General features: G+C 40.5%; 1 protein-coding gene across 3 annotated transcripts in view; it reads left to right on the forward strand.

Moving 5' to 3' along the window:
* The window catches only part of FRMD3 (FERM domain containing 3), a 343,072-nt gene that overhangs the window by 148,796 nt on the left and 174,594 nt on the right, over nucleotides 1-19,682 (forward strand). For all 3 annotated transcript variants that reach the window (XM_010840081.1, XM_010840079.1, XM_010840080.1), the window contains exon 2: nucleotides 12,169-12,273. In XM_010840081.1, coding sequence (XP_010838383.1) covers nucleotides 12,169-12,273 — 105 coding nt within the window. The remainder of the gene's footprint in view (nucleotides 1-12,168; nucleotides 12,274-19,682) is intronic.

Raw genomic sequence — 19,682 nt, forward strand, 5'->3', positions numbered from 1 at the left:
TGCCATAAGGGTGGTATCATCTGCATATCTGATGTTATTGATATTTCTCCCGGCAATCTTGATTCCAGCTTGTGCTTCTTCCAGCCCAGTGTTTCTCATGATGTACTCTGCATATAAGTTAAATAAGTAGGGTGACAATATACAGCCTTGACGTACTCCTTTTCCTATTTGGGACAAGTCTGTTGTTCCATGTCCAGTTCTAACTGTTGCTTCCTGACCTGCATACAGATTTCTCAAGAGGCAGGTCAGGTGGTCTGATATTCCCATCTCTTTCAGAATTTTCCACAGTTTACTGTGATCCACACAGTCAGTAGCCACTGATCTTTTTACTGTCTCTATAGTTTTGCCTTTTCCAGGATGTCATTTATACACGATATAGTAGGTAGCCTTTTCAGACTAGCATCTTTCACTTAATAACGTGCATTTAAGTTTTCTTTCCCTGGTGGCTCAGATGGTAAAGAATCTTCCTGCCAATGCAGGGGACCTGCGTTTGATCCCTGGGTTGGGAAGATCCCCTAGAGAATGAAATGGCAACTCACTCTAGTATTTTTGTCTGGAGAATTCCATGGAGAGAGGAGCCTGGCAGGCTACAGTCCATGGTATCACAAAGAATTGGACACGACTGAGTGACTTTCACTTTATTCTTTCATGTTAGGGCTTAAAAGCAAATTTCTTTTTACCACTGAATATTATCCGATTATATAGATGTACCAGTTTTTTTATCCATATATCTCTTGAAGGACATCTTGGTTGCTTCCAATTTGGGGAAATTGTGAATAATGCTGCTATAAACACTTGTGTTCACATTTTTGTATGGCCATAAGATTTTTACTCTTCAAGGTAAATATCTAGGAGTAAAATTACTGGATTGAGCCTACATTTGACTTCATAAGAAACAGCCAAACTGTCTTTCAAAGTGACTGCACCGTGTTATGTTTCTGTCAGGAGTGAGTGAGAGTTCCTGTTGCTCCACGCCCTTGTCGGTATTTGGTGTTGTCAATGTTTTGGATTTTAGCTATCTAATAGGCATGTGGTGGCATCTCGTTGTTGTTTCGGTTTGCAGTTCTCTAATGACATGCGTTGTGGGGCATCTTTTCATGTGTTTTTTGATGAATTATCTGTTAAGGTCTTTTGCCCACTTTTAAAATTGTTTGTAATTTATTGTTGAATTATAAGTGCTTTGTGTATTTTTGGATACAAATCCTTTGTCAGATATGTGTTTCACAAACACTTCAAATCTTGGCTTGTTTTTTCATTCTCTGAATAGTTTTCTTTTGCAGAACGAATGTTTTAAATTTTAATGAAGTCCAACTTATCAATTTTTTTTCTGTCGTCAGTTATGCTTTTTGGATTGTATATGAAAAGCCACTGAAAACCCAGGTCACCTAGATTTTGTCCTGTATTTCCTTCTGGAGGTTTTATAGTTTTGTGGTTTACGTGTAGGTCTATAATCCATTTTGAGTTAATTTTTTTAAAGGTGTAAGGTCTGCATCCAAATTCTTTTTTTTTTTTTTTGCATGTGTATTTCTAGTTGTTGTAGCACCATTTGTTGAAAAGACTTTTTCTCAGTTGAACTGTCTTTGCTCCTTGTCAAAGGCTGCTGCTACTGCTAAGTCGCTTCAGTCATGTCCAACCCTGTGCAACCCCAGAGACGGCAGCCCACCAGGCTCCCCCGTCCCTGGGATTCTCCAGGCAAGAACACTGGAGTGGGTTGCCATTTCCTTCTCCAATGCATGAAAGTGAAAAGTGAAAGTGAAGTTGCTCAGTCGTGTCCGACTGTTCGAGACCCCATGGACTGCAGCCTACCAGGCTCCCCCGCCCATGGGATTTGCCAGGCAAGAGTATTGGAGTGGGTTGCCATTGCTTCTCTTCAAGGGCTAGTTTACTATATTTGTGTGTGTCTATTTCTGGGCTCTGCTGTTCTGGGCTCTTTATTCTGGTTTCTGCCATATTTGTCAATTACCCTGCCAATACCACACTGTCTTGATCACTGAAACTTTATACTAAGTCTTGAAGTTGAGTAGTGTCAGTCCTCTGACTTTGCTCTTCATCAATATTGTATTGGCCATTCTGGATCTTTTCCCTTTCTGTAATAACATTAGAATCAGATTGTTGGCATACACAAAGGAACCGCTGAGATTTTAATTGGGCTTGCGTTGAATCTGTAGCTCAAGTTGGGAAGAACTGACATCTTGACAATATAGAGTCTTATCTGCATGAACATGGAATAGCTCTCCATTTAGTCAGATATTCTTTTGTTTCTTTCATCAGAATTTTGTAGTTTTCCTCACACAGATTTTGTACACATTTGTACCAGTGTGTTTAATATTTTTGGTGGTGATGTAAATGGTGCTGTTTTCAATTTCAACTTACAGTTGTTCTTTGCTAATATATAGGAAAGCAGTTCACTTTTGGGGGGCTGCACTGGGTTTTCATTGCTGCACGCAGGCTGTCTCTGGTTGTGGAGAACATGAGCTACTCAAGTGGTGGTGTGTGAGCGTCTCATGGATGTGGCTTCTCTTGTAGAGCACGGGTTTACAGTGTGCAGGCTTTAGTAGTTGCTGCCTGTGGGCTCAGTAATTGCAACACACAGGCTTAGTTGCCCTGCAGCACGTGGGACCTTCCCAGACTAGGGATCAAACCAGTGTCCCCTGCATTGTAAGGTGGATTCTTAACCCCTGGACCACCAGGGAAGCCCGCAATTCACTTTTGTATATTTTGCTTTGTATCCTGCAACCTTGCTATAATTACTTTTTAGTTTAAGGAAATTTTCTTTTGTCCATTCTTTTGGGTTTTCTACAAAGACAATCACGTAATCTTCAAATAGAGACAGTTTTATTGCCTCCTTCCCAATCTGTCTGCCTTCCATTTACTTCTTTTATTTATTTATTTGGCTGCACCGGATTTTAGTTGTCTTTTATTTCCTTCATACTGCATTAACTAGAACTTTCAACATGATGTTTTAGAAGTAGTGAGGAGGCTGTCCTTGCCTGTATCTGATCTTAGTGAGGAAGCATCTAGTTTCTCTCAGTTAAGTATGTTAGCTTTGGCTTAAAGCATCTAATTTTTCTCTGCTAAGTATGATGTTAACTGTTTTGCAGATGTTCTTTATACAGTGAAGAATAATTTCATTTTTAATCATTGGCTATAATAACCAAATCAACCAGACTTGGTTTTAAATATTGACTTTGCTACTTTCTAGCTGTGTTGACCCTGAATAAGTTAATTACACTTTCTGAACCTTGGATTCCTTAGCTTGAGATTAAAAAAAACAAAAACACAACAAAACACTTTTTGAAATTGTGGAAAGAATTAGAATTGGAAAACTCTAAAATCATTCAGAGGTTCAGTTCAGTGGCTCAGTTGTGTCCAACTCTTTGCAACCCCATGGACTGTAGCACGCCAGGCTTCCCTGTCCATCACCAACTCCCGGAGTTTACTCAAACTCGTGTCCATCAAGTCAGTGATGGAAATTGCTAAGAACAGTGGACACATCAAATATGATTCCCCAAATATACAGTGGACACATCAAATGTGATTCCCCAAACATTGGGATGGATCTGTGTGCCAGTCAGAAGAGAAACAACCCTCTGACTCAGTGCAGACACACAGCCCATCCTTTAGGATGGAAGCTGTGGAACACTGGAGAGATAACTGAGGTGGAAAACACTCAGAAGAAAAGTGAATAGATGGAGCCATTACTGACTAAGCCACTCTGCCTGCTCAGTCACCTTGGTCACCCTTCAGAAGACGCCACTCAGGACTCGGGCAGTGGGGAGAGTGGCCAACCTGTCCTGGCTACTTTATCTTCTTGTGGCTGCAGTTTTGTTTTATTTCTTCCATGGGACCCCTTTATCTTCCTCAGCCCTGATACAAGTAAGCTTCTAGCTGTGAGGATGGCAGTATATTTCTGTCTCCTCAGAGTGTGTAGAGGCTACCACAGAACTGAGGTAGTGGGTTTTGACTCTCTGCCAAAGACCCTGGTGGGTCTAGGTGGCCACTTTTGTCTGACCTTTACTTTTAGCCAGATACTCATTTTCAGGCAGTTGTTTTTTACCCCAGTAACTGTCTGGCTTTGGTATTTTTTTTGTTATTTTCTAACTTTTATGTCACTGCTACAGTCATAACTATGCCCTCTCTTCCCCCACATTATAAACATGTATTTTTAACAAAAATGCCTTTAATCAATCTAGCCTATATTTTCCTAATTATATTAGCCATAATATGCTGATTATTACTATAAAGGAGATAAATACTTAGAATTAGGCCTTCAGCTTCTTGAAACCTTGGTTTTACCTTTTATATTTCTGAAAAGAATAACACAAATGAAAAACTTTTAATTTCTGTGTAAGAACCACAGATTGAACCATGAGAGATTCCTCTATACTTGTTTTCCTTTAAGTTTCTCTTCATTTAAACAGCCTTAATATTACTTCTTTCCTCACTGTCTGAGGATGATACAATTTTCTGAATATATGTCACAGCCAGATATTAAATACCAGTTACTGGCTGCAATAGGAAGGAACAATTAACAAAGTGATATATCACTTGCTATTTAAATTCCAATTATAAAAGCTAATTCCTTTCTAACACTATATTCTGTTTTGGTTAAAGCTGTGGTGTCTCCCAAACAAAATGTATGAATTTACACAAATATGGTTGAACTTTTTAAGCATAGATATAAACAGAGCATTTTTTATGTTATTCAGTCAAACCACAATCTTTCTTAAATCAACAAATGCTTATTCTTCACAATAGAAGCAGAACTATTCACTTTGCCAGTTTCTAGTTCTATCTTTCATTTATCTGCCAATGAAAGTGAATGGATTGAGGCTCTTAATTCATGCAAGAAATGTAACCACCTGTTCCTAGAAGACATGCACACGTGCATGCTAAGTCGCTTCAGTTGTGTCCGACTCTTTGCGACTGCATGGATTGTAGCCCACCAGGCTCCTCTGTCTGTGGGATTCTCCAGGCAAGAATACTGGGGTGGGTTGCCATGCCCTCCTCTAGGGAAATCTTCCTGATCCAGGGATTGAACCCATGTCTCTTAGTCCCCTGCATTGACAGGTAGGTTCTTTACCTACCTGGAAGCCCAGAAGACATGCTCCTGGCAGCAAACTGAGTATGCGGTTGCTGTTTTGGGCCTCACCATTGTCTAGAAGCCCCATTTGGAGTCTCTAGGTATCCACATGGGAATTGGATTCTTCCTTCCCAGGGGGAAGACCCAGCAGAGACTGACGAAGCTGCTCTTCCCTATATGTGCAGATGCGGAGGCCGCCCCTTCTCAAGAGCAGCTCCTGCAAGTGAAGAGTTCCAAACAAAGGGGCCCTTTGAACAAGAAACTCACAACCTTTATTTCTAGAAAACTAGGTCTGGCAGCCCCACTTCTGTTTGTCAGAGAGGGTTCCTGGGGTGCCAGCCCCAAAATGAACTGTTTCCAGCGTCCTGGTCTGTGCTTCAGATTCTTCAGACCACTGCCTGTTCCCCTCATCTCAGTGATCCTTCCTACAGTCTGGCCTGTGTTGGGCCCTTTTCCCTCCAAAGGTGCCAGAACTTCAGTGGCTGGACAGCTTCAGAGGGCAGCTCAAAGCTGTGTCCACTGAGGGCTTTTCTGGGCTATAAGGATGCTTCTGAGTAGTTAAAGGAAAATTCTTTCAAGGAACCCTTTCAAAAGCCTCTAGTTTGCCTCAGATTAGGGTTGTAAACACATTTCTCTAGGGGTTAGAGAAGTGAGACACGTGGAAGACTGGGTGATGATACGTGGAAATGTAGTAGATTGCAGGGTTCCCCCACCATAGAAGAGGCAGTGATCCTGAGCTGAGCAAACCTTCACGGTCTACCTTCCAGACCCTCTACCTTTTCAAGAGCAGCCAGCAGCAGGTATCATGTGCAGTCTCCCAGTTTAAAGACACAAAAACACCGTGCTGGCCAAATAGAACCTGTTGGTAGATGGACTTAACTCTCTGGTTCTTTAGTCAGTAACCTCAGACTGTGTTTCACATCAGCACTGTCATTCTCCTTGTGCTCTTCTGGTTGGCTTGAGGCACTGATTTACCTTCTCACCAGAGGCAACATGTTGAGCATGATAAGCAGAAAGATCAACTTGTACTGTCAGAAACAACAAGGACTGTTGTTGGCATCCTTGGAAGTTCACACTTAGGGTGAGCTTCCTGATTGATGATCTGCAAACACAAACTCCACTCTCCTTGGAAATAGTTTGGTTTCAAAATGGCTGCAGCAGTTCCAGGCCTCAGGCTTTTATGTAACAACATCCAGATTGAACAGAAAGTCTCTTCCATAAGCTCTTTCAGAAGAGCAAGTGAAAACCATCTCAGAAACGTCAGTGAATTGCTCCTCAGGTCTCATTGGCCTAAACTAGGTCATGTGTCTTTTCCTGAACCAATCAGATAAGGGAGGTGAGAAAACCCTTTCACTAACTCAACTTGAGTCCAGAAGTTAGTAGTGGCCTATCGTTTCCTGAGGCTCATGCTGTTTGTGTCCACCTGTGTTTGCACATAATGTTTATACACATGCATATGCATGCCTGAACTGAACGAAATCTGGGTTCTTTTAGGAAAGACAAAGGGGTGTATGAATGCTGGGCAATTAACCTGTTGATGTCTATGCTAATATGGTTTGTATTTTATAAAACTGCCTCTCTTTAGATCTGGTATAATGGTCGATAACCGGTGCGTCTTCCTGCCAGGGTCCAAATTCTAGTAACTGGGGCGCTTGATACTGTTCCCTAATCCTCATACCATTGTTTTCTCCTGTCTCTACATAGAGAAAAGGGGGAATATTGCAAATTGGGTTCCTACAACTGCTTAGGCATGTTGGACCTGGGTTTGACACACAAACTTAACCTTTATGAGTCCATTTAAAAAATCTATAACATGACAAACTTAACTTTTCTGAGTCCATATAAAAAATCTGTGACATGGGGAGAACATGAGTTACCTGATAATCTACCTGCTATTAGGAGATTAAATGTGTGTAACACAATTCTTGGGGTACAGTAAGTGTTCAGTATATAGTAATTATTATTATTATGTTCATACCTTCATTCCTGAAGTTACCTATTCAACCCTAAATACTGGTTTATAGCAACACATAAGTATTTTGTGTTGCTAAAACAAAACACTAAGTATTTTGGGGGTTGGTACTCTTTTCCTCATTTAACCAATATTTAAAAGGTAGCAAAATGTCTTGAAGATATGTATGTATAACTGAATCACTTTGATTTACATGTGAAACTAACATAACATTGTAAATCAACTATATTTCAATAACATTTTTAAAATTTATATAAAAAGAAATTCTTCAGCAAAACAAAAATCTTGACCTGAAGTTTTAGGAATTGAAACGTGCCATACTTTTTCACTGAAGACAAGCCATGGCTGATTTAGTCAGTGGATTTTTCATGTTCTTTTTCTTTAAGCACAAATATATTGTTGTTTTAACCTTGTCATTGAACCAGGGAGTTGAAGTAAACGCACATCAGCAACTGATGACAAGGAGTTAAGCAAAAAAAAAAAGAAGTTCTTTGTCTCTTTGTTCACTTTTTCTCACATAGAGGCCAATTCTCAGAAGTGAATACTGTTTTTCTTAACTTTCTTGTATCTTGGCTATGAAACTGGAGACAAAGATTTAAGATCATGATAATTCTAATTATCAGTAGTAATGATATCTTACATTGGTATAGTGCTTTACAGTTTGCAAAAATGCTTTCATGTTTTACAAGCCACAGATTTTTAAGGTCTGTGAGATTATAGATTGTGTTTTGCTCATTATTTTTCTCTAATTCCTATCCCAATGCCTGTTGTATGACAGATGTTTAACAAATATGTGAATGAGCCTCAGATTAACCCCAGTGGGGTAGATTTGGGATTTATCATTGTTATTCCCCTTTCATGCAAGAAGAAACTAAGTCTCAGAGATTTCATGACTTAAGGCTTTCTAGTACAAACTTTGGGGTGAGGAGGAGAGAGGGATTTTCTGAAAAATAGTCTAGTTTTTGACTGTGAAAATTAGGTTCTTTTCTAATCTGTGAAAGAGAACCCTGAGATAATGTGGGATTACTGGAAGATGTTCAGGGATCACGTGCAAAATAAGGATTGTCGAAAAAAATGGACAGAGGAGGTGCAGAGAGGGCCCAGCCCCCTTCACTGTTTGAGGCTCCTGGTATAAAGAGACCCCACACCAAACCCTCAAACATGACAGCCTGGTTTAGGTCAGTGTGTTAAACTCTGGTGAGAAACTAGTACTGGATCTTGTTCCCCCAATCTGATTTTGACCAATACTTGTAGAAAACACAATACAATAAATTAATGTAATTTCTGCACTTATGATGGCCCAGTAACAAAGATTTTACATTCTAGCAAGTCCATAGACCACACCTTGACTGGATTTGTTTAGATTTTTAACACATTAAAAATGTGGTAAAAAGTCCACTTGCCAATGCAGGAGACGCAAGAGATGTGCTTGCGATCCCTGGGTTGGGAAGATCTCCTGGAGGAGAGCATGGCAACCCACTCCAGCATTCTTGCCTGGAGAATCCCACGGACAGAGAAGCCTGGCGGGCTACAGTCCATGAGGTCACAAAGAGTCAGACATGACTGAGCAACTGAGCATAGCACACACAAAAATGTTAAACAACAGTATTTACAATATTTTAGGATAGTCTTTGTAAGTGTCAATTCACAGTGTGGACCAGTTTTGGGATGTGAGTTTGTGTATGGTAAACAGATTATTCTTTCAACCCTGAGAGTATATAACTTCATTTCGAGATGGCATCAAAAGTCTGTATTTCAAGTGCTTTCTTGAGGTGTGGACCATAACATCCTACTGACCTTTGTAGAAGGCCCTGCTCACATATTTGTGCCCTGTTGTTCTCCACATGTGTGAAAGTTGTTGTGATTAATAAATCACAACTTGTGTAACAGCTCTAAGGAAGGTAGTTGATTTTTCTTTACTCTTCAGTTGGTACTAAAAATATAACTGCTATCTTGTGGGAGAATCAATGAAATTTTGACATTAAAAAGAAGTCTTTATATTAATACTTGAAATCCTTGGTAACCACTTCTCTGTGTAGACCTTGAAGGATTAGGGTGAAAGTCAACTAATTCTACTATGTTTGAAGAATCTCTAAAAATAGAACTAGTGTCTTGCCTGAGACTCACTGTTAGTTTCTAGAACCTAGGTTTTCCATGAGAGAAAGCAGTGCCTCGTTTTTTGATTCAGTAACAGTGTGCTAGACACCGGCTTAGGTAGACACTAAGAGTGTGAGTAATGGCCTCTACTATCAGAAACCTCAGGAGGAAACCAATGGAAGGTCTGAGTCATTCACCAGAGTTCTAGGGGCTAGAGGTGTGGGGTAGAACCAAAGATCACCCCTAAGCTCATTCGCTGAAGTGAGGTGTGTGGGACTGGCCGCTGGACTTCTACACTCTTGCATTACTGATCCCCGAACAAACTTTTCCAACTCTTGACACTGGGCCCAGGTGGTCTTTTTGTTTAGGCACGTACTGGGCTTCATGCACAAAAATGAGACTGATAGGAATTTCCGTGACTTAAAAGCATTGTCATGCTTTCCAGGGAGGAGTGGAACAGAGCAGAACATGAAGATGTAAACTGGCTTCCTTGGCACGAGGAAGCAACACAGAGCATCTAGAGATGATGAGATTGGCGGACAGCCTGCAGATTCTGTTTCTGTTTCAGATTCTGGGCAGTTTCTGTTCTCTAGGCTGGAAAAATCTTTGATCTTTCTGACTTAGGAATAGACAATTCACAGGGAAAAATTGGCATTTTTTTTTTCTTGAGAAAAAAATGTACCTTCTGGATACAGATACAATTTTTGCACTCTTCCCAGGGATGGGGGAGCCTGGTGGGCTGCCATATATGGGGTCGCACAGAATCGGACACGACTGATGCGACTTAGCAGCAGGAGCAGCAGCATATTGGGAAAAGTTCTCTAGACCAGTGCTCCTCAAACTTGAATGAGCGTATGAATAACCGAGAGATCTTGCTGAAGTGTAGGTTAGGTTCACTTGGTCTAGGACAGTGCCTGGAATTCTGTGTTTCTAACAAGCTCCCTCCTAAGTCATGCTGAGTTTGCTATAATATTGCTGGACTGAGAGTGGTGCTCTGAGGAGCACAGACCTGGAATCCACGTGGAAGCCTAGACCCATGGGAACTGGCCTCATCTGCTTTGGTGGGAGGCATTGATCCCTGTTTCTGATGGAGTTGTATTATCCAGTCACTACATTGTCTGCAGTGGTGTTTCCTTGTCTCAAGGTTCTTAAGTAGTCAGAGATATTGCTTTAGAGTATATATTGGTTGCTGTGCTTAATCATTAAAAAAAATCTTTGTTGTGCTTTGGAGTACTACTTCTTCAGGGCACAGTAGCTGTCTTGCACAATCAAGGCCTGTTCAATCGCCCATCATTACAAGGCATTGCCTTAACCCACAGGTCTTGTGTGTCTCGCATATGTTGGGGGTAGTCCACCATAGTAAATTCTGCTGCGGAGAGCTTGGCAATCTAATCATAGAATGATGAACTTGTGTTGTGTTCAGTGACTTGATCCTGCAGCTGCATCTAAGATGGACAGGTTGCAGAATAAATGTTTGAAAGGTACTATATCCATTGATTATATTCTGGACATCAAATGTAGCTGTCATCAGATATAGCTTGTGATTTGAGCCTCCTGATTTAAAAACTATTACAGAAATCTATCCATTTTGACATTTTGTCCCTTTTGAGCTACATCAAATGGGTTCTGTTAGAAAGAAAGAAAAGGTTAAAAGCTCATCCAAATTTATACTCAAAAGTGATTTCAGGAAAATTGAGGCTTCACATCACAGTATGTGCTTATAAGCACTAATCCTTTGTTCAGTGCACTGCATCCCAGGCCAATGAATGACTTCTTCATCTGGTGGTAGTGGTTTCTAATGAAAAAATAATCATGTAGCATAGACCAAACCAATCTTCCGAAATTGTTTTAAAGTGGATTGGAAGAGTGGCTCACTTAAGGTCTCTGATTTCTTCATTTATTTTTGTAGGTCACATTCCATCCCCACAACACTCCATGGGTCTGTCAGCGACTTTGATTGAAGCAGAAAGTTATCAAATATCCTGATGAGGGCTTGGAAGAGTCCTTGCTATTAAGGAGTTTTGTTGTAATGGTATTTATCTTAATCAGATTTGGCGGATACGTCTCTTACTCATAGAACTTTAGAGGGAAAAATCATCTAGCCAATTTAGAATCTAGTCCAACCAACTCATTTTACTGATGTGGAGACAGCTGGGAAGTTTGCTCAAGGTCACCCAGACCTGTCTCTGAATCCCAGTCCTGGTCTTCCCCCCAAACCCTGGTCTACCACACGCTTTTGTATGTTGATTTATGGATGTGATGTGTCTGTGAGGCCTGAGGCAGCAGGTTTTCCACCTTCCCTGATGGGAATTGGGGTGGTTCCACTGATAAATTCATTGCATTTCCTTACCATCTAGACCTTGTGTTCTAGCAGAGTCCCAGTAGGTTCACCAGTGCTCTAGAGAGGCAAAATGACACAGAGCCCAGATTCTGCAGCCTGGTGGTCTAGGTCAAATCCTGCTTTGCTCCGTACATATTTTGTGACTTTGGGCAAGTCACTTAACCTCTCTTTAGATTTAAAATGGGGACCTTCCTTGTAAGGCTATTGTGAAGAGTGAATGAATGAATACTACAGAGCAGCTGGAGCAAGCAGCCAGATGTGTAGTATGTGGAATTGTGTGTGGTTTTGCAAACTATGGGTCTCTACTAGACACTGAGCTGTGAAATCAGTGTTCTAAATCATTAAAAGCATTCTAGAAAGTAAATGGCAATACTAGAATTAAATAGTCAAGTGTGCTGCATCTATGCAGGGCATTGTTTGGTGTTCTTTTGGTTCCTTTTTTGCTGTCCCTTTGGTTTCGTGTGTGTGTATGTGTGTGTGTGTAAAATGGCTCACAGTGTGAAAATGAATTTCTCACTGTGGATTGCACTCAAGAGTTCGGAAGCCCGGCTCCAGAGATTGGAACGAGTGAATTGATTTCTGTACCTGCAGCCCTATCGGAGTGAATGAGGCACATGTTAGACATGAGTGTACAAGGCAAGCTCTGACTGAAACATAAACGTGCTTCTTTTGCAGAGGGAGACCAAAGGGCAGTTTCTTATTGACCACATCTGCAACTACTACAGTTTGCTGGAGAAGGACTACTTTGGTATTCGTTATGTGGACCCAGAGAAGCAGCGGGTAAGAGTTGACCACCATCTAGATCCATCTTGGGGAGGCATTCAGCCTTTGAGGGTGCTGAATAGGTTCTTCTTAGAGCAATTGTGATACATTTGATCTCATAATTATTGATCACATGGTTATTGACCAGCCCGGGGCATGTGTATATATGTCTCTGTGTGTATAAGAGTATATAAGAGTTTGGCACTGTTCTCACTGGGCTTATTGAGGCAGGGGGAACGGAAATTTAACCGTAAGCCTTTCCAGAAAGCTGCTCCCACCTGACTGAAGAGAGAATGTTCTTGTGCCCTTTGAACCTAGAGTTTGCCGAAGCTTCTCAGACAGTCATTACATAAAAATCTCATTATAGAGAAAAAGCCACCTTTCACTATAAAAAGCCATTGTTAGAGCAGGGAACAAGGAGGTGATTGCCTGATGGGCATGAGGTTTTCTTTTAGGGTGATGAAAATGTTTGACACTTGATAGAAGTGATAGATATACACCATTTTGAGTGTTTTAAATACCACCTAAAATGTATACTTTAAAATGTTATGTTAGTGACTATTGCCTCAATTAAAAAAAAAAAAAAACTTTGGCAGATAATGGGTAAAGTTGCTTTGAAAAGTGTTAGTTGTTCAGTTGTGTCTGACTCTTTGTGACCCCATGGACTGTAGCCTACCAGGCTCCTCTGTGCATGGGATTCTCCAGGCAGGAATACTGGAGTGGGCTGCCACTTCCTCCTTCAGGGGATCTTCCTGAGACAGGGATCGAACTTGGGTCTCCTGCATTGCAAGCAGATTCTTTACCATCTGAGCCACCAGAGAAGCCCAAAAGTTATTTTGAAGCTTTCTCCTTAGGAACCACCAAATTTGACAGCCCCCACTGTATTTCTTGGAGTAGGAAATGGCAACCCACTCCAGTATTCTTGCCTGGAGAATCCCATGGACAGAGGAGCCTGTCAGGCTACAGTCCATGGGGTCACAAAGAGTCGGACACTACTGAGTGACTGAGTATATTGTATTCCTATTCCTAGACACATGTATCCTTCCTGGCCTCTGTTGGTGCATGAGTAGTCTTGCTTTTTGAGCGGGAGTACCAGTCTAAGAGTGTTCAGATATGACATCTGCCAAACTCACAGTGATATGTGTCCCTCACATTGAAAAGACCCCAGGAATCTCCATCCCAGCTCCTACCACCTAGAGCTTCTCATTCCTGCATGGGTCCCAGCTATGCATAAAAAGGCCCTGTATCTGCTCCAGTCTCTGTTCTTACCCTGCTCTATTGATAAGCATGGCAGTGTGTGAAGGGATCAGCTGGGGATGACTACCCTTTTTAATTTGCTCTCCTCCTTACCGGTGGCCCTGGTCATTTTCCTATTTCTTTTTCCCCTCCTGCTTCTTGGTTTTGTGTTTACTGACCTTATACAGTGAGGGAGAGGCTCACAGAGTGTATTTTTGTAAAGGAGGAGGATATTGAAGGGATAGATTAGTTTTCTGAAACATGGAGAATCTTATTTGCATTTCAGTAGAACCTAACCTTCTATAAAGGAATATAAGGCAGTGGCTCAGAAGAAGGAGGTTTTGGTTTCCTGTAGCACTTGCAGGAACCCTTGAATGAACCAAGTATTTACCTGAGTAAGAGGAAGGTGGCAGGACACTGTGAGGATGTGGGACCGCTGAGATCACGGAGGGGATTGTATGGTGTTTACTGTTGAGTACCAGTGACTCCCAGACTAGCCCTGCAACTAAATCAGTTTAGGTGTTTGCTAAAATCGATTAGTATGGACCTTATTCTAGACCTCCTGAATCAGAATTCCTGGGGCCGGGGCCAGGGCCAGGAATAGGTATTTTAATTCATCTTGATTCTAATTTTGATGCAGCCATCCTAGCTTTGACTTCTGTTGGAGACTATGGCATAAAGATATTCATAGACATAATTTCTTATGGCCTGTGAAGATATTACTCTTGTATGGAGAGAGTTCGAACCTATGTCTCTTGCAACTCCTGCATTGGCAGGTGGATTCTTTACCACTAGCGCCACCTGGGAAGCCCCATGGAGAGAGAAACTGGCTCAAAAACATTGTTACTTGCCCAAGACCCTATGGGTAACGAGTGATGAAGTAAGTACTTGAATTTAGAATTATGGTTCAGAGTTCCCCTGGCCACACAGACACTATGAACAACATCAGTCATCTAACCACTGCTGAAAATGATTTTTATACAAAATTAACAGCCTACCTGCAGAAGTAATTCTAGCTACCATTAGTTGAGCATTTATCATATGTGAGGAATTTTACTCATATGGTCTTTAGTCTTCCCCCCAGAAGGGGGAAACTGAGGCCCAGAGATACAGTTATGGCTAGTAATTGTGGAAGGAAGAATGGTATTTAAAACCACACTATTTCCATTTTATCTCTCAAGTGAAAATTTGAAACACAGCCTAGATTAGGAACCTGTGAATCCTTTTTGTAAAGGGCTATACAGAAAGTATTTCCAGCTTTGTGACTGATAAAACTTCTGTTGCAGTTCTTAGTAATTAAATTCTAATGGCAAGTGGCCATAGACAGTATCTAAATTAGTGGATGTGTGTGTGTTCCAGTAGAACTTTTTCTCCAATGAAAGTATTTCACAAAAAAGACAATTGGCCATAGTTTGCTGACCCTTGGCCTAGACAATAACTGGATATCACTTAAATGCATAAGCCTTTTTTGTTCCTCTTAACCCTGTCACTGGGGAGATTCTGGATAAAACATTAATAAGTAAAATCTTTCAAATTGGACTCAGATATAAATATGAATTAATGTTATTAAATATACAAAGATAAATACAGAAATAAATTAGTATGTGTATTAAGGTAGATAGCTAGTATGCATACATATATTTCCAAGTTCCATCCACGGAGCTGGCTTAGAGGCAATGATACCACAGTAGTAATGAGCACACCTAGCTCTCAGATCTTGGTTTCAAATACCATGTTAATAAAAGGAAGAAGAGCTTCTTGCAGAAATGGCTGATTCTAGAGCCAGCATAGGGAAATAACGAGGTGAGCCTGGAGCATCATGTGGCACCAGGAAATTTGAAAAAAAAAAAAACTCAAAGAACCAAAATGTAGAGCACTAGGAAAGGCACTGAGCCAACATGAAAGAACTGCCAATGACCGGAACTGAAACAACGGAAGTGACCAAAACAGTAATAGTACTGAATTATAATCCATAGAATAAAATAAATATTCATGAGTTCATACTGATATAAATAAATAACTGAATAGATAAATAAGAGGAGGAGAAGTGGTAGCTCTTCCTTACAGAGCAGTTCCAGTTAATAAATATAGAGAGAATGAGAGAAATAAAAAGCCATTATTAGAGTGCCAAAATAATAATTGCTGTGGGCAAGATCCATTGACGAATGCTAAAATTAGTGGACAAAAGTTTGAGGAGAATCAAGATATTTGTGCAGTCTCAAGGTATCCTCTCCCCCAACCCACTGTCAGCCTGGTATTTTTTAATTACAAGAGGAAAAAGAAAAGCCTTATAGTGGAGAAACTTGGCAGACATCACTTTAACCAAGCAATCAGGATTAACATCAGCAATAAAAACCCTTACCAACATCATGGACTCCCAGATACCAAGCACGGAGAAGGGCACTGTCTCTCTGTGGTATTCTTTGCAATAATGCATGATTTCATTCGAATCTTGAGGGAACATCAGACAAACTAAAGGAAGAGACTTTCTCCAAAACAATTCACCCACACCCTTCAAGAATGTTCAGGTCATGAAGGACAAGGAGAGATTGGGAAACTCTCACAGATTAGAGAGCTACATCAACTAAGACAACGTGGAATCCTGGACTGGATACTGGAACAGAGAAAAGTGTAGGAGTGGGAAAACTGGTGAACTCCAGGTTAAGTCTGTAGCTTAGTTAATAGTATTGGGTTAATATTAGTTTCCTAATTTTGGCAATTGCTCTATGGCTGTATAAGATGCTAACACTACGGAAAGATGAGGCACCTTTTCTGTATGTCTAAAATTATTCTTTTAACTTGAAGTTTCTGGGTTATGTGTTTACTGTTCTTTATATTTTGATGTGACTTAGCTTAATTTTTAATGTTCAGATTCAGGTAATAGATTAGTGGAAAAAATAAGGGCCACTCCAAAACAAAACCATCTTCTCTGATGTATTCACTAAACTGCTTAGAGGGTTGCCTGAATAGTTCTGTTTTTCCTGTAATTTAGCTGTTATTGCCTTTTGATTTTTGAGGATGCAATGTGAGTGTAACTTCCACATGGATTGCAGAGTAGTTACTATACAAAATTGTATGAAATTTGTACTCAGAAAGAGGCTTGGACTTTTTACTTAGAAAGATGCTTGGACTTTGTAATCACATGGATGCAAATTAAATCCCATCTCTGTTGGTTAATAAGTGTGATCTTAACCAAGTTATGAGCTTCTCTGAGTCTTTGTCCTGATTATTAATATAGATAACAACACCTACATATGAAATTGATATCGGAATTAGATATGTAAATGCTTAATAAATGATATATATGGAGTACATAGCATGTGTTATTTTTATTATTGATATTATTACTATTACTATGCATTAGCTGGGCTTCCCAGATGGAGCTAGTGTTAAAGAAATCACCTACCAATGCAGGAGACATAAGAGACATGGGTTCAAGCCCTCGGTCGGGAAGATCCCTTGGAGGATGGCATGGCAACCCACTCCAGTATTCTTGCCTGGAGAATCCTATGGACAGAGGATCCTGGCAGGCTACAGTCCATAGGGTCACAGAGAGTCAGACATGACTGAAGCGACTTAGCATCCTTGTACACATGCATTAGCTAGGTCTAGGTGAGGCAATTACATGAGGAAATACAGCCATGATTGGCAAGTTTAAACCTAGAAATGTTAACGATAACTTCTTTCAAAGGCAGGGTGGCCATTATTATGATCTTTCGGGAGAGAAGAGGGAGGAAGAGAACCTTGGATAATTAGAAAAAGGGCTCAAAGACACAGCGATATGCTGATATGAGAGTCTTAAGCAGAGATTAGTTGACAAATGTTAGTTTGGTTTTTGTTTGTTTGTTTTTAACCAGCTCGTGTGCTTTTTCTCCATGGAAAATATTGAATTATTTAGATAGAAAGCTAATCAAGAAAAAATCAAGTTAGTTAGAAAGGCTGATGTGGAACTTATTCTGTTGTGGGAGTTGGTGGTTTGCCTACAGCTCTTCACAATTTGATTTACAGTACACTATTGTGGAATATTAAATATTTAGCGCTATTACACTTGGAATACCATATGTGTGACAAGATGTCTTGTGTCCCATATGCTGTGAGAGTGGTGAGGACTGAATCAGTAAGTGATGACTACCTTTACTATTTAATAGCAAAGGCCCAGAATTTCCATTATTTTAAAATATTGATGTAAGAAGGGACAAACTGAATACTGGCCAATAAAATCCTCTCTAATGCCCGCCGAATTTATCTTCTAAAGAACTCATATAATCTTAGTTGCCTAAGACTAGGAAGAAAGTGAGTAGTAGTCTCCTCATTTACTGAAAGAGAAAGCTGAGGCTACAAGTGTGGAAGTCTTGGGAGAAATAATTCCAGAAGAAAAAGATCTTATTTGGCTTATCCAAGTATTTTTTTCTTAAATGCAATCTTTCTACTACTTCTGCTCAGGTGCTGAGGTAACTTCTCTTTGGAAAGAAGTTTTGAAATAATTAGTTGGGTTTCATATTTCTAGTTCTGTGGCTTTGATTTGTTATGTTCATCCTCTGGATTTTCCTGCTTATTCTTCCACACTTCCCCTTTCCCCAAACCCAGCTAGGGAAGTCACCCCCACTGCTTTAGAGCTAAGGACATGCCCCAGCCCTAGCCAGCCAGAGGAGGAATTATACCAGGACTTTGATGTAGGTAGTTGGTTTATAGACTTCAGGGAGACTGAACCCAATGCTTTTGATTTTTAACTTCCCTCTCTCTAAGCATCTGTTTAACCCACTTACATGAGTGCCATTGACTTTTCTAACTTAAGGGATATTCTGAAACATACCCAAGGACAGCAAATTTACTTTGTAAAATCACACCTCTGGGGCAGTCTCTGCAAGTACCTTTGTTTTAGGGCATTCTGTGTCATGTGGCCACTGGATGTCCTTTCTGATAGGATGACCTAGGAAATCATGGATGCAGGGACATGCTGAACTTCCTCCAAATATAATTACAGCCTTGAGGTTTTTGTGTTGGCAGCCAGAAAGAGCTAGTGAGCCTATCAGTGAGTTTTGTTAACAATGGGAAAAGACCTTGCCTATGTTAGAGCAATTTGCTTTTGTTGGAGGTACCTTTGGGGGAGGACATGGAATGGAAAAAGAAACAGGCCCAGTGATTTGAAATTTCACTCTGGGGATGGTGCCAGGAAGCTAGATAGCATTATGTCCCACCAGCTGCTCCTTCCATTGAAAGGCTGCTTTCTGCTCCTGGGGAAATTGCTTCACAGATGCTTGAAACTAGGAATGAGAGGGGCACCTGAGATCTAGGACATCCCTAAACTGAAGAGGAGGGCTGTCCTTCTGCCTCAAGTCATTGGTCATGAATTGGTCTGCTTAATGAGTCCTCTTTAAAAAAAAACAAAAACATTTTTTAAATTAGAGGATAATTACTTTACAATATTGTGATGGTTTTTGCCTTACATCAGCATGAATAGAAATTAGATATACATGTGTCCCTGCCCTGTGGAACCCCCCTCCCATCTCCTTCCAATCCCACCCCTCTAGGTTGTCACAGACCAAATGATTCCTCTTTTATTTTTAAGTATCAGGGGTATCAAAAATCAAGATTACTTGGATGTCTGTTTTAGGAGAGGTATGGACAAGTAGGAATCAGCGAACTAAAATGGACTGGAATGGGTGAATTTAACTCAGATGACCATTATATCTACTACTGTGCACAGGAATCCCTCAGAAGAAATGGAGTAGCCATCATGGTCAACAAAAGAGTCCGAAATGCAGTACTTGGATGCAATCTCAAAAACGACAGAATGATCTCTGTTCGTTTCCAAGGCAAACCATTCAATATCACAGTAATCCAAGTCTATGCCCTAAACAGTAATGCTGAAGAAGCTGAAGTTGAATGGTTCTATAAATACCTACAAGACCCTTTAGAACTAATACCAAGAAAAGATGTCCTTTTCATTACAGGGGACTGGAATGCAAAAGTAGGAAGTCAAGAAACACCTGGAGTAACAGGCAAATTTGGCCTTGGAATACAGAATGAAGCAGGGCAAAGGCTAATAGAGTTTTGCCAAGAAAATGCACTGGTCATAGCAAACACCCTCTTCCAACAACACAAGAGAAGACTGTACACATGGACATCACCAGATGGTCAACACTGAAATCAGATTGATTATATTCTTTGCAGCCAAAGATGGAGAAGCT

This window comes from Bison bison, unplaced genomic scaffold (assembly GCF_000754665.1).
Source record: "Bison bison bison isolate TAMUID 2011002044 unplaced genomic scaffold, Bison_UMD1.0 scf7180017864141, whole genome shotgun sequence".
NCBI classification, from domain to species: Eukaryota; Metazoa; Chordata; class Mammalia; order Artiodactyla; family Bovidae; genus Bison; species Bison bison.